Source organism: Heterodontus francisci, chromosome 34, assembly GCF_036365525.1.
Source record: "Heterodontus francisci isolate sHetFra1 chromosome 34, sHetFra1.hap1, whole genome shotgun sequence".
NCBI lineage: Eukaryota > Metazoa > Chordata > Chondrichthyes > Heterodontiformes > Heterodontidae > Heterodontus > Heterodontus francisci.
The window spans coordinates 7,302,865-7,329,178 of NC_090404.1; the positions used below are offsets into that span (position 1 = coordinate 7,302,865).

Below are 26,314 nucleotides of genomic sequence, written 5' to 3' on the forward strand. Positions count from 1 at the left end.
TGTGGAGTGAGAATCAAATCAAACTTCGTGCTCACTGGGGCCCTGAAGCCCCGCCCCATTGTCTTGCGTCACCAGGATGGCCGCGCATGCCCGTGACCCCGCCCTGCCGAACATGGAGGCCTATGGCCCCGCTCCCTGGGCCTGTCACTGCAAGTAAACATTGGGCCTGTGGCCTCTTATCGGGGCCTCACGCATGCCGTCCGGCGGAACACAGAGCGGTTTCCCCGGTGGACTTTATTCGGACCCAAAAATCCTTCAGCAACTTTCTGACCTCAGCGGTGGGTGGCAGGGGCGCGGCCTCCCCATAGTTTCTGTATCTCCCTGTACCACTTCCAGGGGCCTGCTCCAGAGCTGCAGCTTCAACTAGTGATGGAGCCGAGCCTCATCCGCACCAGCGCACCGGCCTCCTCAAACAGGCAACGGGCGGGTTCCACCCCGCGGAGCCTCTGGGGAAACACACTGTGTGTGTTATTGACTGTCAATAATTGGAGAATTCACTGATCCGACTGAGATGGAGCTGAAGCGAAATTAAATCAACTGAACGAAATACGAGAGCCTGCAGACATTAATGATTTGAATAAGGAAAGCAAACTGCCGCCCTCGCAGACAACATCAAATACAAATTTTAATTTGAATTCGTCAATGATCCTTAAAGGGACAGTACTCTCTCTCTCTCTCTCTCTCTGTCTCTGTAGTTGGCTGTTAAAGGGATAGACCGAAGTAAAGGCAGAGTGTCTCTGCTTGCCTGTGTGATTCAGGAAGTTTGTTTTAAAAAAGTGTGCAGGAAACAATTCACTCAGTCAAGCACCAACATTTACACATTGATGAGACCAGCTCGTTCATTCTGGCAAACTGTTCGAAAAATGAGAAGAGCTTAAAAAGCAAAAATAATCTGCAGACACATCAATCCATTAACTCAAGGGACAGACTGTTCACCTGCTCAGCATGAGGGAAATAAATTACTCATTTATCCGAAATGTTGAGACACTCGTGAGCTCACATGCGACTATCAGGGTCAGAATCTGCTATCAGTGCTTGCATTAATCTCACCCAGTTTGAATCGTCTTAATTCTGACAGTTAGGATGTGTTTCTGTTGATATTAATAACCCTCAACGAGGTAGTAGTTCAATATTATGCAGAGCTAATCAAAGGCGGAAGGGTCAGATAAAAATCCTGTGATTGTCTCCAATTAGTTTATTTTTACTTTTGTGAAATACTTCACTCTTCAAAGGACTTTCTTCAAATACTGAAAGCTACCACAAATGGAGCAAAGCTCCATTAAACAACTGATCATAAACTGAAACGAAGCTCCTTCCAAGTGAATCCATGATTTACTTGAACTTCTTTCAATTCAGTATAGTGTATTCACTGCTCACACTGTGGTCTTCTCTACATTGGAGAGACCAAGCCCTGACTGGCTGATTGCTTTGTGGAAAACTTCCGTTCAGTCTGCAGGTATAACTCTGAGCTTCCAGCCTCTTCCTCTGTTTCACTGGCTCAAACTGGTTCTGATAAAAGGACACAGACCTGAAATGTTAACTGTTCCTCTCTACATTGTTGCTGCCAGACCTGCTGAGTATTGCACCCCACAGAGACATCACACATTGCTTCCTCCCTGGGACAGCTCAGGGTCAGACACTGAACATACTGCACCCCGTAAAATAGCCCGCCCATTCCAGGTATTATTCTAGTAAACATTCTCTGAATTTCTTCCAATGCATTTACATCCTTCCTTAAATAAGGAGACCAACCCGTACACAGTACCCCAGACGTGGTCTCACCAATGCCATGTATAGCTGAAACATAACCTCCCTACATTTGTATTCAATTCCCCTCGTGATAAACAATAACACATTCCATTATCTTTCCTAATTATGTGTTGCACCGACATACTAACCTTTTGCGCTTCGTGCATTAGGACACCCAGATCCCTCTGCATCTCAGAGCTCTGCAATCTCTCACTATTTAGATAAAAGGCTTCTTTGTTATTCTTCCTGCCAAAATGGACAACTTCACAATTTCCCACATCATACTCCATTTGTCAGGTCTTTGCCCACTCACTTAACCTATCTATATCGCTCTGTCGCCTCCTTATGTTCACTTCACAAGTTACCTTCCTACTTATCTTTATGTCATCAACAATCAGCAGTACCAGAATGTCTCATCTTTTCCTGATAGGTTTAATAATATTGGAAAGAGCGAAGCTATTGTCTTCGGTCCGTGCCACAACCTCCACTGCCTAACCACGGACTCCATCCCTTTCCTGTCAATTGTCTGATGCGATACCAAACGGCTCATAACCTTGGTGTCATATCTGACCCCAAGATGAGCTTCCAACAGCATATCGGCAGCATAATTCAAACCACCTATTTCCATCTCAGTCACATAAGAACTTGTAAATAAGAGCCAATGTAGGCCATTCAGCCCCTCGAGCCTTCTCTGCATTCAATATGATCAAGGCTGATCTGATTGTGGCTTTGACTCCACTTTCCTGCCTGCCGTCCCCATAACGCTGGTCAACCAAAATCTGTTTAACTCAGCCTTGACTATATTCAATGACCAGCCTCCACAACTTGCTGGGGAAGGGACAAACACAAACGACCCTCTGAGAGAAACAAATTCTTCCTCATCTCCCTCTTTAAATAGGAGACCCCTTAATTTGAAACTGTGTCCCTTACTTCTAGATTCCCCCATAAGGGGAAGCATCCTCCCAGCATCTATCCTGTCAAACCCCCTTCAAATAACAGACATTCCAATTAGATCACCTCTCAGTTGTCTAAACTACAATGAATATAAGCCAAACATGTTCCCCTATTCCTCATAAAACTAATGGAGACAATCCATGCACGTGTTCTGTGTGTGGACGAGGTTTCAGCCGATGGTGTGGCCTGTTGAGCCACAAGCAAAGGACAAATCCCTCGCCTTCTGACTTCGCCGCTGCGTCAGCTCAACTTCATCTGAAACTTACATCAATGCATTTATTATCTTTTAGCTCGACTATTCTACCACACTCCTCACTAGCCTGCCACATTCAACTCTCCATAAGAGTAGGATGCAGTCGGGACCAAAGTCGCAAGCTGTGAGTGGAGCCGGAAGACATAGTTGAGGTTTTAAATGATGACTTTTCATCTGTGTTCACCATGGAGAAGGACGATTAGGTGTAGAGATCAGGGTGGGGGATTGCGATATACTTGAACATATTAGCATTGAAAGGGAGGAAGTATTAGCTGCTTAGCGAGCTTCAAAATGGATAAATCCCCAGGCCCAGATGAGATGTATCCCAGGCTCTTATGTGAGGCAAGGGAGGAGATAGCAGGGGCTCTGACACAAATTTTCAAATTCTCTCTCGCCACAGAAGAGGTACCTGAGGACTGGAGGACAGCGAATATGGGACCATTATTCAAGAAGGGTAGCAGGGATAAACTAGGTAATTACAGGCTCGGGAGTCTAACATCAGTGGCAGGGAAACTATTGGAAAAAATTCTGAACGACAGGATTAATCTCCACTTGGAGAGGCAGGAATAAATCAGGGATAGTAAGCAAGGCTTTGTCAAGGGGAGATCGTGTCTAACAAACTTAATTGAATTTTTCGAGGAGGTGACGAGATGTGCAGATGAGGGGAAAGCAGTTTATGTAGTCTACATGGACTTCAGTAAGGCTTTTGCTAAGGTCCCGCATGAGAGATTAGTTAAAAAGGTAAGAGCCCATTGAATCCGGGGCAATTTGAAAAATTGGATCCAAGATTGGCTTCCTGGCAACAGGCAGAGGGTGATGGTCGAGGGTTGCTTTTACGATTGGAAGCCTGTGACCAGTGCTGTACCGCAGGCATCGGTGATGAGACCCTTGCTGTTTGTAGTGTACGTTAATGATTTAGATGTGAATGCAGGAGGTATGATCAGTAACTTCGCAGATGACACAAAAATTGGTGGTGTCAGAAATAGTGAGAAAAGGCTTAGATTGCAGGACGATATAGATGGGCAGAGCAGTAGCAAATGGAATTTAATCCTGAGAAGTGTGAGATGATGCATTTTGGGAGGGCTGATAAGGCAAGGGAATATACAATGGATGGTAGGACCCTAGGAAATACAGGGAGTCAGAGGGATCTTGGTGTATTGTCCATAAATCACTGAAGGCAGCACCACAAGTAGATAAGATGGTTAGGAAGGCATATGTGATATTTGCCTTTATCAGCCGAGACATATAATATAAGAGCAGGGAAGTTATGATGGACCTGTATAAAACGCTAGTTGGGCCACAGCTGGAGTACTGTGCACAGTTCTGGGCACCACACTACAGGAAGGATGTGATTGCACTGGAGAGGGTGCAGAGGAGATTCACCAGAATGTTGCCTGGGCTGGAGCACTTCAGCTATGAAGAGATACTGGATCGGATAAGTTAGTTTCCTTAGAGCAGATAAGGTTGAGGGGGGACCTGATTGAGGCATATAAAATTATGAGGGGCATTGATAGGATAGATGGGAAGAAACTTTTTTCCCTTAGCGGAGGGGTCAATAACCAGGGGGCACAGATTAAAGGTATGAGTCATGAGGATTTGAGGGGATTTGAGGAAATAGTTTTTCACCCAGAGAATGGTTGGAATCTGGAGCACACTGCCTGAAGGGGTGGTAGAGGCAGGAACCCTCACAACTTTTACGAAGTATTTCGACGAACACTGGAAGTGCCATAGCATACAAGGCTACGGGCCAAGTGCTACAAAAAAGGATTAGAATAGATAGGTGCTTGATGGCCGGCACAGACACGATGGGCTGAAGGGCCTGCTTCTGTGCTGTATTATTCTATGACTCTACATCAACAACTGGCACCTGTACTCGATCACTGGTCTAAAGCCTAGCTACCCGACCAAACCAGAATACGTGTGTCAGGTTCGGGTCGAGTCGGGCATTTAAAAATAAATGCACTGGCCGAAGAGGTGGAACAGTTTCGAGGTTAATCCTGTCAACATTCAGAATAACAGACTATAAAGGAACAGTGATCTCAAAGACAATCTCGTGCAGCATGTCTGCAGGGGATGTGTTGAATCAGGTTCAAAGGGATTTAATTATATATGTTTTCTATATTAGACAATCAAATTAAAATCTGGAACTGAGATGGGGATATGGATTGGTGTTAGATGGGAGGATTTGGATCAGTGTATTACTCCAGGAAGTCTTGCAATCAGAGTGAAATTATTTCCAAAATGATTCCTGTAATAACAGTAATCCCATTGCTATCTGTTGGTGTAAGACTAATTTAAGTATTTAAAGTGGAGACCACAGGCATGTTAGAGAATGATATCCAAAAGGAATTTGTGACCTGTCCAAGGAGATTAGTGAAGGGAAAGGAAGGGATGTGGAAGGCACCAGACACTGGAAGATTTCATTGTTTCTATTACGGTATGTCACATCTCTGTCTATATTACACACGACATCGTCTCAGTTATTACTGCACTCGACGACGACTTTGTTTCTATTACACCAGATACTGTCTCATTTATTACTGCATTGCACAATGTGTCAATTTATACTGCACTAGATTCTGACTCAGTAATGACTAAACCGCGCCATGTATCTGTATATATTACATTAACCCTTGTCTCAGTTCTGGTGGAGTAGCAGATAGTGAAGGGGACTGTCAGAGAATACAGCAGAATATCGATAGACTGGAGAGTTGGGCAGAGAAATGGCAGATGGAGTTCAATCAGGGCAAATGCGAGGTGATGCATTTTGGAAGATCCAATTCAGGAATGAACTATGCAGTAAATGGAAAAGTCCTGGGGAAAATTGATGTACAGAGAAATTTGTGTGTTCAGGTCCATTGTTCCCTGAAGGTGGCAACGCAGGTCAATAGAGTGGTCAAGAAGGCATATGGCATGCTTTCCTTCATCGGACGGGGTATTGAGTACAAGAGTTGGCAGGTCATGTTACAGTTGTATAAGACTTTGGTTCGGTCACATTTGGAATACTGCGTGCAGTTCTGGTCGCCACATTACCAAAAGGATGTGGATGCTTTGGAGAGGGTGCAGAGGAGGCTCACCAGGATGTTGCCTGGTATGGAGGGCGCTAGCTATGAAGAGAGGTTGAGTAGATTAGGATTATTTTCATTAGAAAGACGGAGGTTGAGGGGGGACCTGATTGAGGTGTACAAAACCATGAGAGGTATAGACAGGGTGGATAGCAAGAAGCTTTTTCCCAGAGTGGGGGATTCAATTACAAGGGAACACGAGTTCAAAGTGAAAGGGGAAAAGTTTAGGGGGGATATGCGTGGAAAGTTCTTTATGCAGAGGGTGGTGGGTGCATGGAACGCATTGCCAGTGGAGGTGGCAGACGCGGGCACGATAGCGTCTTTTAAGATGTATCTAGACAGATACATGAATGGGCAGGAAGTAAAGAGATACAGAACCTTAGATAATAGGCGACAGGTTTAGATAGAGGATTTGGATCGGCGTAGGCTTGGAGGGCCGAAGGGCCTGTTCCTGTGCTGTAATTTTCTTTGTTCTTTGTTCTCATTGCATTAGGCCATAGATTACTCGAGTTGAAAAATAATGCTTATGATAAACTTTTACTAAACTCCAGTAGGCCTCAGCGGGAGTATTGTGTCAAGTTCTGGCTACCACATTTTCAGAAAGACATCGAGAAGTTGGAGAGGGTCTGGAAAAGATTTTCTAAAATGGTACCAGGGATGAAAGATTTCAATTACGTGGCGAGAGTGAACGAACCGAGATTGTTCCACGGAGAGCAGCGAAGATTAAAAGGAGATTTCATAGAGGCGTTCAAAATCATGAAGCATTTTGATAAAATGAATAAACTGAAAGCATTTCCAGTGACAGAAGGGTCAGTAACCGGAGGAAACAGATTCAAGGTGAACTGCAATTTAACCAAAGGCGACATATAAATGACTTGGAACTTGGAATACAGAGCAGAATCTCAAAATTTGTGGATGACACTAAATTTGGAAGTGTGGCAAACAGAGAAGATAATGTGAACCGCCTGCAACAGGACATAGATAGACTAGCAGAGTGGGCAGACAAGTGGCAGATGGAATTTAATACTGACAAGGGTGAGGTGATGCATTTTGGCAGAAAGAATAGGGAGAGGCAATATATACTTAATGGCGCAGTTCTAAATTGTGTGCAGGAACAGAGTGATCTGGGGGTGCATGTGCATCGATCTTTGAAGGTGGCAGGACATATTGAGTAGTTTAGTAAAGTATATGAGATCTTGGGCTTCCTAAACAGAGACACTGAGAAGAAAAGCAGGGAGGTTATGCTAAAAATTTATGAAGCTCTGGTTAGGCCCCAACAATAGTATTGTGTCCAGTTCTGGTCACCACACTTCAGGACGATGTGAGGTTCTTTGAGAGGGTGCAGATATATATCAGGATGGTTCCAGGAATTACGTATTTTAGTTACAAGATTAGATGGGGAAAACAGGAATTATTCTCCTGATAACAAAGGAGATTGAGGGGAGATTTGAGAGAAATATGAAAGCTTATGACAGGCTTAGGACAGTTAGGCAAGGAAAACCTGTTCACATTAACTGATGGCAGAAGAACTAGGGGATACAGATTGAAGGTTGTGGGCAAGAGATGCAGGGGACTATGAGAAAGAACTTTATAATGTAGCGGGTGATAATGATCTGGGACTCGCTGCCCACCAGGGTGGTAGAAGTGGAGACAGTAAATGACTTCAAAATGAAATTGGATAGCCACTTGAAGGAAATAGACTTTCAGGCCTGCGAGGGTCGAAAGTGGGAGTGGGACCGACTGAATAGCTCTGTGGAGAGGTGGTATGGACTCAATGGGCCGAATGGCCTCCTTTTGTGCTGTAAATGACTGTGTAGCTCAATGACTCCAGACAATATGACGGAGAAGATAAATGACAGACCAAATTGCTATGATCCGGAATGCACTGCCTGAAAGTGTGGTGGAAGCTGTTTGGTTAATAACTTTTTAAAGGGGAATTTAATAAATATTTCATATGAAAACAATAAGTAAATATCTGTTCTGGCGTAATAGCAGGGGGCAGTAGAATAATTGGATATGTCTTTCGGAAAGCTGGTACAGTCCTGAGAGGCTGAATGACCTCCGTCTCAGCTTTATCATGCTCGGAGCGTATGATTTACTGGCTGAATCCAACACTCTTTTTTTTTACACCTGTTGTGAATAAAAAGACTAAAAGAAAACAAGTTGCATATCTATAGCGCATTTCACGACCACAGGACGTCTCAAAGGCTTTTCAGCCAATGAGCTACTTGTGAAGTCCCCTCACTGCAGTAATGTAGGAGACGCAACAGCCAATTTCCACACAAGAAAGCAGACAAATATATGAATTTGGAGCAGGAGTAGGCCACTCGGCCCCTCCACAGACACAAATGCGACAATGATAAGATAATCTCTTTTTGTGATGTGTATTGAGGGATAATATTAATCAGGGCACCGGGGATAATTTCCCAGCACTGGTTTGAAATGGTACCATGGGATATTTTCCACCTGAGAGGGCAGACAGCGCCTCGGTTTCATGTCTCATCTGAAAGTCGATATCTCCGACAGTGGAGCACTCCACTGGAGTGCCAGTGCAATTTTTGTGCTCGTGCCCTGGTTGAGGAGTTGAAAATAGAACCTGCTAACTCAGGGGGGAGAGTGCGAGCAACCGAACCACGGTTATTGCTAATTAAAATACAGAGCAGGGAGGAATAGGTAAATGGAACTCCAGGAATTCAACAGTTCAACTTCCAATGTAGATACAGTGTTCAATCAGACAGAGTCCGGGCCTTTCAGGCATTCCCCCAGAATGTACAGTACGGACAGCAGTGCAGGAACTGACTGTGGGCACGACCTTAAATCAAGCACCAGAATATCTCTGCCATTCGGGGAATTGTACTGTATCTTTCAACCATTTAGTAGGTAACCCAGAACTTCACAATAATCCAAAGGCTATGTGGACAAAGTGGGTCATTTTCTGCATAAGAAACTTCCGTGGAATGTGAATTGTTAAACAATTGATAGATTGAGAAACATCAATCGATTGAGAGTCGTGAAAGGCTTTGGAATCATTGATACATCGAGAGTCATCAATCGGTTGCAAGTTATCGATTGTTTCAGAAAGTTGGTTGTTGTGGATCGATCAATAGATTGGAAAAAATCAATGAATTTAGGTACATCTAATGTTTGGGAAACACGATGAAGGACACAAATATTGAGAAATATCATTTGTTTTGAATATGCAACTCGGTTGACAGCACCCCCTCCCCCCAACCCCACCATAAAATAGGGAAATACCTATTAATTCAGAAATGTCTCTCTGTCTATCTGTTTCTGTTAGTTAGCGCAGAGACAGTTTGTTACTCCTGATAATGGGGAATTGAGGGGGTATGGGAATTGTGCACAAACCTGATTAATAATGCTCGATTCTGGGACACAAACTCTTATACTAGGGGGAGGGGTCAATCGGGAATCGATCAACTCAGTGCCATTCCCCTAAAAAACGTCACAAATTGCACCTCGATATTAATAATTCATTTTGCACGGCCTTGGAACATTCGAAAAGAGTGTCAAAGTATAAAATCAGAGCACAAATGCGTGTGGAGAAATGATTACAGAATATTGACATACTGGCATGTTATTGGAGGCTTTATCTCCGGCAGCAGTTTCCTCCAACACCAAAGAAGTCTAAGACAGAAGTGCAACCAGTTGTGAAGCAGGATTCTGCATTAACCTCATGCTATAGAGCACTGGCCTTATAATCATGGTCAATATTGTGATTGGAATCACCATATTCAGCAACGTCGCAGACGCAGCTCTGTCCAGCTGATGCACCATGTCCACTCTAACCATATGTATCCATCTGCTCATGTTTCTTATGGTCTTTGTGATTGACAAGGGAGTCAAGTGTTAACGGAGGCAAACAGGAAAGTGGAGTTGAGGTCACAATCAGATCAGCCATGAACTTATTGAATGGAAGAGCAGGCTGGAGGCGCCGAATGGCCTAAGCCTGCCCCTATTCCTTATGCTGTTATCACATCAAACTGAGCACATCTCACTGAAGTACTGAATTCACACGTGCAATTCGTGAAGAATTCATTCAGTACATGAATGGACTGAATGGAGAGCCTCTGGGGAGTGTGTTTAAAGGAGTTGGGGACGTTTGAATTTGTGACCACGATGTGTAATACCCACAGGATATATTTCACTGTAGCAATGATGTACAATGAATATAAGGCGGTAAATAAAGTTACAATTTATGCTCCTTCTATGTGGGACTGTGCTAGTCTCCTGTGTGGCGTTTGGAAAGTCTCCCTGTGATTGCGTGTGTTTTCGCCGGGTGCTCTGGTTTCCTCCCACAGCCAAAGACTTGCAGGTTGATAGGTAAATTGGCCATTATAACTTGCCCCTAGTATACTACCTCGTGCAGGTGCTAGGGAAGGTGGGGATGTGGGAGGGTAATGGGATTAAAGGATTAGTATAAATGGGTGGTTGATGGTCGGCGTGGACTCGGTGGGCCGAAGGGCCTGTTTCAGTGCTATATCTCGAAATACATTTTTCAAAAATTCATGTAGGGCAGTGGAAAAATGTATCTACTCGTTTGCTACATGTCTGCTGTGGTTGAAGTAATTCGGGTGAGTGCTTTGTTGTTCGTGAAAGGACCACATGTTCAGAAATATTGCAATAGTCCTTTCTCAACCCAGTCATAGTATCCCTCTGAGACGAAAATTCGCCATCAGCAGAGAAGGAACATCTGCACCACAGGGATACCTAAGGTTTCTCTTTGCGAATTCAGCTCGTTAATTCCGGATAACCTAGGAATTCAAAATGATCTAGAAAATCAGGAAGGACTGAAGGCGTCAGACTGATACAAATGACATAAAGGGGCCGGTTCAGGTTAGGAATAATAGATCAGAAAGATGAGACAGCATCTTCCAGGCCCATCTCTCCATCTATCCATTCATTCTCCCATCTATGAATCCATCCATCAATCAATCTGTTCATCGGTCCTTTAAACAAAACGTTCAGACCTCCAACTATCCATGCATTCCAGCATCGCTGCATCTGTCCCTCTATCCGTGCAAGTCAGTGTATTTATCTATTTCAGAAGGCATCCTCTCTCTGATGCCCTCTCTGTCTGTATACGTGTTTGTCTGTCTATCTATCTATCTGCATATCTGTTGCAATGTTATGATGTGCTGACAGATCCTCCAGTGCACTGTTGCAACTAACAGGGTGTCTAGAGTTTGGATGTATTTCATTTCCTGAGAGATGGCAACAGTTCACAGAGTTTAACAACTGATAAAAAAAATTGACTGCAGTATTGTTGCTGGGTAGATTTGTTTATGAATTGGCCTCATTCACAATGTTAACAGTTTGAAGTTGGCTTGCAGCCAAGCGGTCAGTAAAGAGGAAACAGATCTTTGATTTAATGCACAGAATATCCAGATGCTTCCTGTAAATAATATTGGGTATTCGAGGCTCCCTGACAGTAGTTAGCTGGGTTGCTGCCAAATACTGTGTGGGGCAGATTAGCGTGAATAGAATGGACAAAAATGGAATTTAAACATTTAAACATTAACTTAATCAGCAGCGCTCTTTAAAAAAATGCATTTTACATGATATCACATCTAAAGAATGATCTTAGGTAAATGCAGTGCTCACATCACGATATAATGGGAGCTCAACATAATAAATTGACCCAAATGTCAATTAAATATGATTCTAGATAATTAAGAACATTTATTTCGTACTGCATGAAGTCCTAGAGAGAGATTTTAATAACCCCACATTGATATAAGTGGGACTAGCATAATAAATAAATAGATAGAATTGCCTTGAATCCGCTGCATTTCCTTGACTTTTCTCACAGAGGTGCGAATACATTCAAACTAAAGACTCCTTTATTACTGATAACAGCTGCATAACGTACAGTTTACTTTCTGATGATTTCGATTGTCAAACTAGCCTTCTCGTAGCCAGGCTACTATTGGATAGAGAAATGCCCTGTTTGTGATCCGTTTCCACAGTAAATATTCTTGTGATATTCTGTAGCATAGCGTTGAGTCTTGATAACTGCGTTTCTGATACAAAAGTATGTTGCACAGTCTGTCGCTCTTACAGTTATCTGCAATGATTTGGGTGCAGGGGGATAGATTTGCTGATCGACCTATCGGTTCTGATTCACTAGTTCCTGTTTTTCAAAAGCTGATCTGAATTTTACATGTCACTCCTTCATTATCAGGCAAGTCAACTTATTTTACAGGTAATTTTCAAATGGCTGGCTTAGGGTCATAGAATCAAGAGCAATTCGAGAAATACACACAGAGAGAGAAAGACTTGTGTAATGTGAAGTGTTTCTATTCACTCTGGTCTTTTGTAGTGTAACTGCAGTCATTCACGCTGCAAATCGAATCACTTCTCTAATATCCCGCATTTTCTGCATAAAATTATTTAAAAAGAAAACATTATCGGGGATACTTTATTGCTATAGATCGAAGGGTTGGATAGCAAGAGACAGAGCAACGAGCAGTCACTTTTGACGCCATTAATATAATTCAATCTGAAGCTTTGACATCCTTAGTGTAGTCTTGACGAAATAAAAGGGTTTAATTCACAGGCCACAATGCAATTATTTATTACTGAACGCATTCTCAACTGCAATATTTCCATTTAGTAACAAGTAACAGTTTGCATTCAAACCATACAGTCAAATACCTATCCCGAGAAAGAGATAAAACGTTCACATTTAATAATAACCCAGTCTAATGATATGAATCCATTCTTTTGGTGATGTGAAAAGTGGGACGTGGATGCAGTCAAGGCCTCGGTCAGGGAATCGATAGGCGGCGCCTGGAACCTCGCCCCCTTCTGCCGGGTATTTAAATGCCATTCACTATCACTGCAATACAACAGTCCTGGAGCCAGTTTGCTCAGTGAGTTCTTGGCAGAACCATTTTCACCGAATTGCCAGAAGGATGAGCTCGGCGATTTCTCTCAGTCTGTTACTGGTTTTCTTATCCCGTGAGTAAGTTTTATTGTCCGTTTCTCTCACTGTTACTGTCTCAGTGTTAGTCTCTCTCTGGAATGTTACAGTGTCAGGAATTCTTTCACCAGGATTAATCCTCAGGGTTTTTGATATTATTTACAGGTGTCCATTCGGATGTCGTGTTGACTCAGCCAGAGGCAGAGACCGGGAAACCTGGAGGCTCCCTGAGACTGACCTGTAAAACCAGTGGATTCAATCTTGGCAACACCCGGATGTACTGGATATGACAGGTTCCCGGGCAGGGGCTGGAGTGGTTGGTTCACTACGATGCTTCATCCAGCAATAGTTACGCCCCAGAGATTAAGGATCGATTTACTGCGTCCAAAGACACTTCAAATAATATCTTCGCTTTGGCCATGAAGAACCTGAAGACCGAAGGCACCGCCATCTATTACTGTGCAAGAAACATTACTACATTGGGTACACTGAGTGGCACAGCAGTTACTGTCAATACAAAAACTCCCTCAGCGCTAATTGAAGAGTCTGGGTCAGTGCTTGCTTTTACAATCCAACTATATATACAGTGAATTTCTATTTGTGTCCAGCACTGTCCTACTAGACGGTTTATTATGGATAAACTGATGAATTATTCATTCATCAGTTGGTGATTTCAATAATTGCTGATATGTTGCTGAGTGAAATATAAAACATCAGGATAATGTACCAACAGTGAAAAGAATCATTAGCGCAGTTAGAATTTACAATTTTAATCTGGGATGTGGATGTTTAAAATAATGAGGGCTTTATCTCCATTCTGTGCAGAGCCAGTTATTGTGTGACCCTGCCCAGGGAATGTAACACTGTGACACCATGGACTACTGGGGACAAGGGACCATGGTGACGGTGACTGCAGGTAAGGAGAAAGCTCTAAAAAAAAAGCCCTCATTCAGTAACTGTTTTGTTTGTGTTTTATTTTATATTTCTGTCTATTTTAATGATGCATTGGTTCACTGAAATGTGGATTCGGTGGATTCTGTATTGAGATCTGTTGCAATGTTTTCTGTGATTCTGCTGCAAAGGGATGAAAGATTTTAATGGCTTCTCCAAATCGGTGTTGTTGAGGGTTTCAGTTCCTGATTGATGTGATTTGGTGTACATTTGCTGATGTGACTGTGTGTTTGGGCGACTTTAAATATCTAATTGCTGTTAAACCTTATGACGTTTCTACATTGTTTAATCTCGATGACATCTTGCTGCTGCAGGTTTTCCGAACGAACACAAACAATAAGTTTGAAATATGTTTCAAATAAGTTTATAGGCTGAAAGTTTCAGAGGTCAAAAATAGCCTTACTATATTTTCATCTTTTACTGTTTGTGGTAATTTAAAAATTTTCATCTATCAATCTACTGCTCACGAATGCTCATATGTGACACAATACTTTTGATGTAATTAAGTACTGCATAAATAACAAGTTTGCTGCTTTAGTCAGATTTACATGAATATAACCTCATTTATTATAATGCAGTGATATGAGCCAATATCAATTAAAATGCTATAGCATCAATATTAATTTATGAAACATGTTCTTTGTACCAGTAATTCTGCTGCCATTGTTTTATATATCTCATAATTCAGAGGCAGGCGGACTCGGCGGATTCTGCATTGAGATTTTTTTTTTTTGCAGTTTTGTATTTGATTCTGCTGCAAGTGTTTGTGGAATTAAGCTGCTTCTCCATGAAAAGTACTGAGGCGGGATTCAGCCCCTCAGTGATGTGAGTTGGGTTTGACCTGCTGAGGAGAGTGTGTGTCTGTGTTCCAAAGGAAAATTTGTGAAGCTGGCGTTTCTGCTTTGTGACATTGAGCGGCTGTCGGATTTCTAATCGAATGGAGACATTTTACCTGTTCAAAACGAAAGGCAATTTTATCAGGAAAACTGCCAGGTTTCAGAAATGAAAAAAAAACGCTTTAAGATTTTTCAAGGCATTTTTTAACTTTAATAACAGGTTTATCTATTAAACCATGGTTTGCGACGCTCTTTCAGTACGTGAAATGTTATTGCAAATACAAACTGCATACGCAGCAAGTTTGCAGATTGGAGAGTGAAATGAATGCAATTCAAATAATTATAATGCGACAATATCTCCACATATAAACCAAATATGCTTTAATATTAACATCGATTCATTATTCATTAAACTACTTTTACAATTCTGGCGTGCCACGCACATAATTACCATGACCAGAGCATTTTATGGGTTGGAGACAATTTTTAATTTATGCTTGAAATGATTGCAATAAGAGTGTACTTATTCCAGTGCTCTGTTCAGTTTGATGAGCGCTTTTGAATTAATTGTTATATTCCTGATTAAAACAGAGGAATGGCAGCTTGTATTTACTCATAACTTAAATAGGAGTTGTAAATTGCAGTGTGTCTGTGCAATATATCTGTCTGGTTATTACATTCTTTGCGTGCAGCCCAAACTATGTTCTTCCTTAAATGTCATTTGTTGTTGCATAGCGCGATAATTATCACTGATCTAATATTAACCATTTTCCTGAGACAAGAAGTCGCTGGCAGTCAACGAATTGTTCACATGATTTTATTTAAATTGAAGAAACTTGCAGACTGCATCAGGCTAGAGCCAAACAAATAACACGTTGATGTTCAAGCAGATTCAATTAATTACACAAGGTTAATGTTATTTTTGAATTCAATAACAGCATCTTGTCTCTTACAGCTGTCCGGCTCACAGGATAGAATTATAGGCAAAGGATAGTGTATACATGACAGTTATGCTTAATTGTTATTAAATATTAAATTGGTCAACAAAATCTCGGCTACATTTGAACATTAAGTTTCAAATGTCGCAGATGATCTGAAGAATTGTTTTCGTCTATTTTACAGTGATCGTTTTGGAGCTTCCTTCAACAAAAAAGCACAATATATTTAACAATTAATGTACAGGTATTGTCTGAACCACGGGAGTAAAATATAAAAACATTGTGTCATTAAATAGTGGCAGCACCGTCACTGATCGCAAACTGCCCAGATGTTTTTGATTTTTTTCTCATATGGTTAAGATTTATGACAATATTTAAACACGAGAGTCCTGCTTTCACAAACAGGCGATATTACAGCCCATGGACAGTTAGTGAGATGTGACCCTGGACAGGCTTGAAACTATTTAAAATATTCCACTCTTAAATCCATCGTGTGAAATACACGCTGAGAATTGACGGAGCTTATGATATATCAACACATTCAGATACGTGTGCAGTTGCAAGGTTGTAGATAGAAAGCAGGGCGGGACTAAATTTATTGTTCATTTTAAATTATGGAACTATGATTCGAATTAAGTAAAAGTAATATATTTGTCTGAATAGTTTCATCTATTAATATGAAGTTTATTATTTAATATTGATTAAGGGTCATAATAATTTAATTAAAACCCCAATATTTCACAAGGTGCCAGGCAGAAACTGGTCTTGAATTAATATTAACTCATGTTTACAAACATAGTATTAAATCAGCTAACATGAAAATTAACCAAGAATATAATAATGCTGATTCATTAAACATAAATGACCTCCCACAATTGAATAGCATAATTGCCAAGAATCCAATGAGTGCAAAATCTCAAGGGCCGGAGAGAATTGTGAATTACATCTGAAAGTAATTTAGAGAACAATACATTTCTTACTTAGCTGTTCTCGGCTCGATAAGGTGTCACCACAGATTTTAATGAATTAACTTTGTGCATTGCTTCAAATCTTTTTGGTAACATTTAATTCTGAAACTGTATCAAACCAGTGGATAATCGGTTTGCAAGTTAAACGTCTCTTGATTTTCTAAATTCTTTCTCTGTCACTGAGTTCCTGTTGCAGACATCAAATTTCCCTGAATGTGAATTGTTTTGATGCACTCATTATAAGGGAAACTATATCTCACATATTTTCAAGATTGCAAACAGACAGCGAGAGACAGTTGAAGGTTGAAGGGAGCTTTTGAAATGAATATCAGTTTAATCTCAAAGAGTTTACAGACTTGGACTGATCACAATTTGATAATTGATAAATTAGACTCAAACAACTTAATTGAAATTGACAGACTGAACAGATCTGTCTGCTGAGAGCCTGATTCTTGCACCGTTTATGCCTGTTCTGTTTCTGTGCACCTGCTCACTGTGTCAGGACGAGGAGTCCTCCCTGCAGGTTGGAAACAGTCTCGTTCGTTCTCTTGCATTTTAAGGAATGCAACTTGATCCATTTATTTCAGAAACTTGCACCTGTCAGAAACCTGAAATTCTGACTTTAAGTTTGACAAGGCGCCTCAGCAATGAGATCAGTATTCCAGTCTGTGACAATCAGTAATAACTGTTCAGAGACACGACAGACGGACTGTGAAAGGACATTTGGTCAGTTGGTAATCTGTAATGCACCTCCCTTGCGTGAGTTTGATTTGGCAATGTAGAGGAAGATTTGCTGTATATTTAATCCATGTTATAGCTGTCCTGGGATGATGAGATAGTGTAGAGGGAGCTTTATTTTATATTAAACCTGTCCTGTACCTCACCCAGAGTGACAGTGCAGTATGGAGGTGGCTTTCCACGGAATAAAGCACTTGTGATGTCTGACCTTACAGCTCATGATAGGGCCATATAGAGGGATCTTTGCAGCTTAACTGTCCTGAAACCTGACCTGAGAATGTTTTACGCACAGTGTTTAAGGAATCTCAACCTGCATCGAACTAATAAACTGTGAGTTCTCGACCCAGATATTTGAAAATAAATTGTTCCATTGCCCAGATTAAACAACGCACATTAATTGATTCTAACATTTATTCAAACCTAAATTTTAATGAATTAATAATTTTTAAACATGTTAAGTGTCTGATAATTATTGAATGAGATTGGTCTGATTTTTAGCGCACTTTCAGAACAAACAGTTTCAGGAAGTGACAGCAACGCTCCAGAGAGCAGAACCTGTTCTGATCTGATGGGAAGCTGGAAGTTCTTTTGGCGATTTAAATGGAGAAAAGTCGAGACTCCAGCTCCAAATAACCATCATGATAATCTCTTGTTTAAACCAGTATTTCGTTCAAGTATGTTCAAAAGCGAATAGGCAGTGATAAACTCTGGTGAGATGTAGTTACTGTACTGGGTCACAGCAGAGGGTACAAAGCCGCTGAAGTAAGATTTTGTGAAACTTTTGAAGCGATACAGTTAGCCTGCAATCAATGTCAATCACAATAAGATTTAAGTCTCTGACAGTATCTGATTGACTCATTTGTATTAAATCCCTCAGATCCTCTTATTTTAAAAATCCTCTTTCATTGTAACAAGCAGTAAAATATATGTCACAGAGATATTCAAAATTATGAAGCCTTTCCTCCCATTAAATTGGTAAGAACTAATTCTACTGAGTCGGGTAGAATCATAGAATCTTCTCGCACGTAATGTGACCATTCAGCCTGTCATACCTGTGTTCACTCTCAAAGAGCTCTTCAATTTAATCTTACAAGCCAGCTTTTTCGTCATAACCATGCAAGTTAGACTGCTTCGAGGATATGTCCGGTTGCCTTGTGCACTCCAGATGCACTTGCAGGGAGCCTGCACGGACACGATGGGTCGAATGGCCTCGTTTTGTGCTGTAGCCATTCTATGGTTCTAAGAAAAACACCCTCTGTCTAGAAAGATACCTCCTTCTGCAGCCACTACCCTGCCCACTGCCCACACTCCATTTGGTTTTGCCAATTATTTATTTTTGTTACTGACCCACTTGCCAGAGAAAACAATTTCTCCTTATCTGCTATATCAAAACATCCCATAATTTTGAATGCACTTATTAGATAACCACTGAAGGAGAACAATTCGGCTTGTATAATCGCTGGTGTAGGTGTTTTGAATAATGAATGTTTTTTACAGAAATTCAGAAACCAATTTCCCCAGCTCAGTGAGTTGGTCTGTAGAGGGCACTGATTTAAAATCAGCGTCAAATGAATGAAGGAAGAGGGTGTGAATCTACGTTTCTACACAGGGGGTTGTTAGGATCTGGGATGTCCTATCAGAAAGAGAGTTTTAAACAGGATCCAAAATAGCCAGATAAAATGGCACTTTTGAAAAGAAGATTAGGAATTGGAAGGTGAGCAGGATCGCTGGAGTGATCTTTCACAGGCTTGATGGACAGAATGGCCTCCTTCTCTGCATCATTTCTATTATTTTATAATCCTGGGTCATGAACAGCCTAAAGATGCTCTATTGTCACTGCAGGATTTCATGGGAAAATCATGGATTTACTTTGCCTGGTAGTGTAGTTTCATGTCTTAAGCTAATTTTATAAGCACGCATTGCAATGGCACTTTTTAAGAGTAGTCGCTATTTTGTGGGGGCGGGGGAGGGTGCTTGGGGTGGGGAGGGGGTGGAAGGGTGAGGGAACCCAGCAGTCAATTTTCAGAGAGCACATTTTCAAAAACTACAATTAACAAATACCTAGTGTTTTATTTTTGGACAAAGTCCTGTATGGATAGAAATGCATACTGTCTGAAATAGCGAAGAAACTCCTCTTTCAGTTTATGCCAATGAAAGGTACTTTATTGAGATGATTTCAAAAGGCTTTTACTTTAGTATTGTGACAGGTCCTGAAAGAGAGGTGTTATCCTGACCAGGCAACCGGCATGTGATGATCACCAAATGACGAACTGATGGAAGCTCAAAGGATTTAATGGGAAAATATTGGACTCTAGATGGTGTCAAATTCCGAGATGTCTGGTTATTTAATAATCATGAATCACAGAGTCCAACTTCTTCAATCTGCCATTCTTTCCCAGCGACACCGTCTCCCCCAACCCTTTACGGCCTATGCTCCTGTGCACAAGCCAACACCGGTGGCTCCGTGGCCTACGGCTGTTTGGCGATGGACTACATCCCCCAAATCACCAGCGTTTCCTGAAAGAAAGATAAAGAGCCGATCACCACTGGATTGAAGATTTACCCATCAGTGCTGAACAAGAAGGGAACCTACACCTTGAGCAGCCAGTTAACCATCACCGAGTCAGAGGTGGGAAGCCGCAAAATCTACTTCGAGATTCGATGCAGAGAGTCGCTTTGGATCAAGGAAATTCCAGGTTAGTGTTGTGGAAACTGTGGAAAAACATAAAAGCTATAGTGATCTTGTGTAGAGCTTTGGCTTTACGACATTTAGGGTATTGTGCACTGTTCTGATGCCAGGAAACTCCAGTTAGTATCTGCGTGACAACAAATAACCTGTTAAAATAAAAGAACAGTTTGGATAAGTTATTAATGTCTTCGATAAATATCTAACATGTTTTTCTTCAAGATTGCAAAGGTGACATCGTCCATCCAACTGTTATCCTCACCCAGAGTTCCAGCGAAGAAATCACAAGCAGCAGATTTGCAACTGTCTTGTGTTCAATCATCGATTTCCAGCCAGAGTCAATAACCGTGAGTTGGTTGAAGGATGGACAACCCATGGATTCGGGCTTCGCCACCTCTCCCGCCTGTGAAGTGAACGGGAACTTCTCGGCGACCAGTCGGCTGACAGTCCCGGCTGTGGGATGGTTCACCAACACGGTCTATACCTGCCACGTCTCCCATCAAGAGGTCACCCAAAGCCGAAACATCACCGGATCTCAGGGTAAGAGACACAAACCGAGAAAACTCCAGATCATTCTGTTCTCTGATGAATAACAAATTGAACAATTTATTGGAGTTAGTACAAAGCACTGAATATTTTTCCAATTCGCCATCGTGCCTCATTCCGCTGTGAGTGCTGAATTAGAATTGCTCACGATTCAACATGTCATCACATCACCAAAGAATGGCTCCCTCTGCTTTGATGTCAAATAGTGAGTCAGGTGGCCTTGCTTTCAGTTTTATCGTGATTTGACCGATCATATTCAGAGCGGCAATAGGTGTCTGGAACTCTTTACTGTTCACAACCTCGGGATCAAGTGCCAGAAAGAGCATCTTCCCTATTTAGAAAACTGTGTTCAATTCAGGACAAATGAGCTCAGGAAGGATATATTGTCATTGGGAGTGATGCAACACAAATTGAGTAGAATGATAGCGGGGCTGAACGGGTTAAATAAGAGGACAGGTTTCATTGACCAAACTGGTATTCCTTTGTGTACAGAAGATTAAAGGGTGATCTACTTGAGGTGTTTAAGATGTTTACTGGAGTTGATGGAGTCGAAGGCATAAACTTCAAATTAGACTAAGGTCATTCAAGGATGATATCAGGAAAGTTATTCACACAGTGGGTAGCGGAAATCTGGAATTCTCTTCCTCAACTCGCTCTTGAAGTATGTCATCAATTCAAAATTTTCATGTCGAGATTGACAGTTTAAAGTTCGGCAAGGGTATTTTTATTTAGAGATACAGCACTGCAACAGGCCCTTCGGCACACCATGTCTGCGCCAACCAACAATCACCCTATTTATACTAACCCGTCATTCCCTACCACCTACCTACACTAGGCGCAATTTACAATGGCCAGTTTACTTATCACCTGCAAGTTTTTGGCTGTGGGAGGAAATCGGAGCACCAACACATTCACAGGGAGAGCTGCCAAACTCCGCAAAGGTAGTGTCGAACCCAGAATCGAACCCACGTCGTTGGGACTGTGAGGCTGCGGAGCTAACCACGGTGCTATCGGTGGACGGTTTTAAGGTACAGATCAGCCAGTGTCCACTTGGATGGCTGAGCAGGCTCAAGGGCCAAATGGCCTGTTCTTTTTCTTCTGTTTCTATTACTGCCCTCTAGTCACATGGTCTTCTGACTCCAGACTGACATATGAGGAGTTCTCACTCATGACATACATCAGAAAACTGCCTTTCACCGTTATTGCTAATTATTCCCCACCTCAAAAAGATTCCACAGAATTGCACTTTCCCGGCTTTTGCCCCTCCTCTGATTGGTTGCTGCATATTTTCATCCTCCCAAATATCGTGAGAAGGCGCTGGAAAATTAACGTTCTTCCCTGTTGGGTCTAAAATCCGGAATTCCATTTGACACTCGTTTTGAGCCAGTATGAATTCTATGTCTAGCTCGTGTCCTTGGGTGACAGGTGCGTTATATTCAGCGGAGATGTGATCGGGTGCAAGGATCAATGGACGGGCAGAAATACGAACATGCGAGCTTACGAGTTAGCAGTAGTAAGCCACTCGGCCCTTCTAGCCTGCTCCACCAGGGATTTCGGGAAGAACTTTATTCAGTGCGGACGCAATTTCTCACTCAATTATTCGATTTTTAAGCCGGGTAATTGCTTCAAAGCCCATTGCAGGCTTCTTAGGGTGCAAGTACGCAGTATATGTTATAGAATCTCCCGGAAGCTTTTTCCGGTTGTTGTCCTTCCAATAAAGGGTAATATGTAAGTTACAGCTTGAGGTTGATATCTCGAAATTGATTTATTTTCCTAGAGGCTGTATACAGGTGTCTGATTCTGAAGATGAATCTTTGATTTATTTCCATTTCTGTTTTACAGTTCCTTGCTCCTGCAATGATCCAGTAATTAAAGTACTGCCGCCATCAATAGAACAGATCTTACTGGAGGCGACGGTGACGTTGACCTGCGTCGTGTCTCATGCTCCTTATGGCATCAACGTGTCCTGGACACAAGAAGAGAAGCCTTTGATATCTGAGATTGCCGTCCAACCAGGAGAGGATCCCGACAGCGTGATCAGCAGCGTAAACATCTCGGCACAATCCTGGCTGAGTGGGGCTGTGTTCAACTGCGTGGTGAGCCATCAGGATCTGCCTACTCCTCTCAGAGATTCTATCCGCAAGGAAGAAGGTGAGCGGTGAGATTGAAGCAATAAGTGAGAGGTTGCCCCTATTTCTTGTGATTGTGAAAGGGAAAATTCTTCTTAACAAGTGCTCCAATGAACAACCCCAATAATTTAATTGTAATTCCACGAACGGAGTCCTCTGGAATCAGAGGTGATGCATCTCAGGGGAAGTTAAATAGCAGATGAGAGAGAAATGATAGAAGGAGGAGAAGGAGTATTGTGTGCAGCATAAGAAATTGTACAGGCTAGCTGCGCAGAGGGGTCTTTTCCTGTGCTGTAAATTCTATGCAATTCCCCAGTGTAATAGCTTCGGTTCTCAGCGAGAAGGATTTGCTCCAGAGTGGAAAACAGGACAGGCCCCAGTGGGGAAAAGGAAAACCGTTAAAATCCAGCACAAAGCACTATTCCTATCACATCTAACCACCAGTTTTATTCTCTCTGGAATTCTCCAGTTTATTGACATTTATTTTAATTTTTCTGCAGATAAAGATCTGCAGGACCCTTCCGTGTCTGTCCTCCTGCCCCCGGCAGACGAAGTCTCCACTCAGAGATTCCTCTCCCTCACCTGCTCAGTGAGAGGTTTCTCCCCCAAGGAGATCTTCGTCAAGTGGACCGTCAATGACAAGTCGGTGAATCCCGGCCACTACAAAAACACCGAGGTGATGGCGGAGAACGACAATAGCTCCTTCTTCATCTACAGCCTGTTATCCATTGCAGCGGAGGAGTGGGCCAGCGGCGCTTCTTACTCCTGTGTGGTGGGACATGAAGCGATCCCCTTGAAGATCATCAACAGAACAGTTAATAAATCCAGCGGTAAACCGAGTTTTGTGAACATTTCCCTTGCACTGTTGGACACTGTCAATTCATGTCAATGAGAATCTCTCGATTGCATTTCAATCTTAAATACCTGTTCTTCCAATCGCGATTTAAATACACAACCGCTTAGTTATTTTTGCTTGCCACATTTGCTAAGTGTAGGTCAATTCATCTAAAGTAGGATATTTGCAGATCTCGGGCTCAAGTCTTTTAGAACCAGTGCTCCCAGATACACCACAGGTTGGCTGCAGAGCAAAGCTAATTCATTAGAGGATTCCGTTGAGTTACTTCGGCAACGTTTCCCCTGCTGGGGGAGGTCTGAATTTTTCCCTTCTCTAACAAACAAACGCAGGCATTTAGATCACAGTATCTCTGTTTCCCGTGTTGTCAGCCCCTTGAGAATTGGTGTCAGTTTTAAATTACAGCATAAGAAGCACTGGGAACTGAAGGGAGGGGCACACACCAACACCAAGTATACCAAAATCTCCCATCAGAAAGAGGGAAAAAGGCGATTTATTAACTCACTGTATCCCTACTTTCTCAACATAAAGAAAGGAAAAGAACAATTGCTGTTCCATTGTAGCTCCACTTCTCCAATCGAGAGAAGGGAAAGGCAGTTGTCGCCCCTCTCCCCAATTTCTACAACAGAGAAAGGAGCAAAGCCATTTGTTAACCCACTATACTCCCACTCCCCGGATGGAGACATGAGAAGACAACTGCTCTCTATTAGATGGACTCAGTTGCCATCGGTGCAAAGTCTGCTTCTAGTTCATTGTGCGAATGTTCAAACGTTCCACATGAGAATCATATTGTAAAATATATATGCATGCAATATAATATTTTTAAACACTTCCTTGTTCATCTTATGCGACCAGATTGAATTCTAATCGTCCAAATCTGATTGTTGATCGAATCCTCCTCTGTTTTTTTCACGCTTGTGTTCCTGATGTTTCTGGGGCCCATCAGTTGTATTGCTGCGTGCATTCAGCTGATGTTATGTTGTATCTTGCACAGAATACATTTATGCACAGAACAGTGAAGAATATTCTTTACAATACACACTGTCAAGGCCATGCTCGGATATTGGTTCTCAGTGGAACTTTGAAAAATAATAAAAATGCATTGGCACACGGACACAAACACACACATAAACACACTCGCATGCACAAATACACACATACAGCGACACACACGAACAGACCCAAACGCTGAAAGAAATGCTCCCACAGTCATACACACAAACATAAACATAAGCACACACAAAGAACAAGAACAAAGAACAAAGATAATTACAGCACAGGAACAGGCCCTTCGGCCCTCCAAGCCTGCGCCGATCCAGATCCTCTCTCTAAACATGTCGCCTATTTTCTAAGCTTCTGTATCTCTTTTCTTCCTGCCCATTCATGTATCTGTCTAGATACATCTTAAAAGACTCCATCGTGCCCGCATCTACCACCTCCGCTGGCAATGCGTTCCAGGTGCCCACTACCCTCTGCGTAAAGAACACGTTAGTACAGTCTCACGCACAACGAAATCTAGACATAAAAGCATACACTAGGATACACATTAATACATATACATGGACGCACATGCTCGCAGATTAACAGATTCACACACACACACATAAGCACTTAGATAAATAGACACATTAACACACTCACTCATACACACATAATCACCAACATCAATATGCTGACACACATGGATACACAAACACACACATGAACACATACAATATCACAAATGTGCACATACTCACACATTAACACACACATTAATACATAGTTATTACAAAGCACTGAATATTTTTCCAATTCGCCATTGTGCCTCATTTTTTTTTTGCGAGGAGCAGCTTTGACAGAACGAGGTGCGGAGCGAACTTGCAGCTGAGCGGTCAATTTCAGTAAGTTACAAATTAATCCCCTTTTGTTTCGGAGGACCAGGGGACTGCTGGGTAAGGGAAAACTATTTATTTGGGCAGTTTTAAAATCTTTTTCTTTTTGCGAGGAGCAGCTTTGACAGAACGAGGTGCGGAGCGAACTTACAGCTGAGCGGTCAATTTCAGTAAGTTACAAGTTAATCCCCTTTTGTTTCGGAGGACCAGGGGACTGCTGGGTAAGGCACATACTCACACATTAACACACACATTAATACATAAATGTCGTTATCAACACGTAAATTTACACATTATTACAATTCTAGGGGCACACACACACACACATAAAGAAACACATCACCTATGCATGCACTTATATTGACACGTATAAACACATTAACTCACAGGGACACATTAACGCAACCATCAACACAAAAACACGGATTACCAAACTCATCGGGACACAAACACACACATAAACAAATATTAACATGCTCAGGCACGTATGGACAGATCGACAAAACACACACAGACTGTCACTTGAATACACACTTCAATGCACATTGGCACATTAACATCCATTACCATACATGGACACATAGACACAGCAGCAACATATAAACAAGCTCATTAATATACTCACACTTGTGTACACAAACAAACAACTGAACACTTTCATTAATACTCACACAAACGCACACATGGATACGCAAACACAGTGTAATGAAAAGCAAGAGATACTCATGCACAGATACACAAACACTCAAGTGCACAAATAAAAAGGCCAGATTACAGGCAAAAGCATTATTCAAATGCACTGTTTCAACAGACACCGTCTCCAACAATTTC

The 26,314-nt window shown here is 42.0% G+C and overlaps 1 gene segment (V, D, J or C); it reads left to right on the forward strand.

Moving 5' to 3' along the window:
* Window positions 1–20,066: 20,066 nt before the first annotated feature.
* On the forward strand, window positions 20,067–23,665 carry LOC137348556 (Ig heavy chain C region-like; the record flags this gene model as incomplete). The annotated part of the segment is given in 4 exon segments: window positions 20,067–20,091; window positions 20,304–20,621; window positions 22,470–22,778; window positions 23,257–23,665. Coding segments are annotated over 4 exon segments (1,044 nt in total), but the record flags the coding sequence as incomplete, so codon positions are not given.
* Window positions 23,666–26,314: the final 2,649 nt, after the last annotated feature.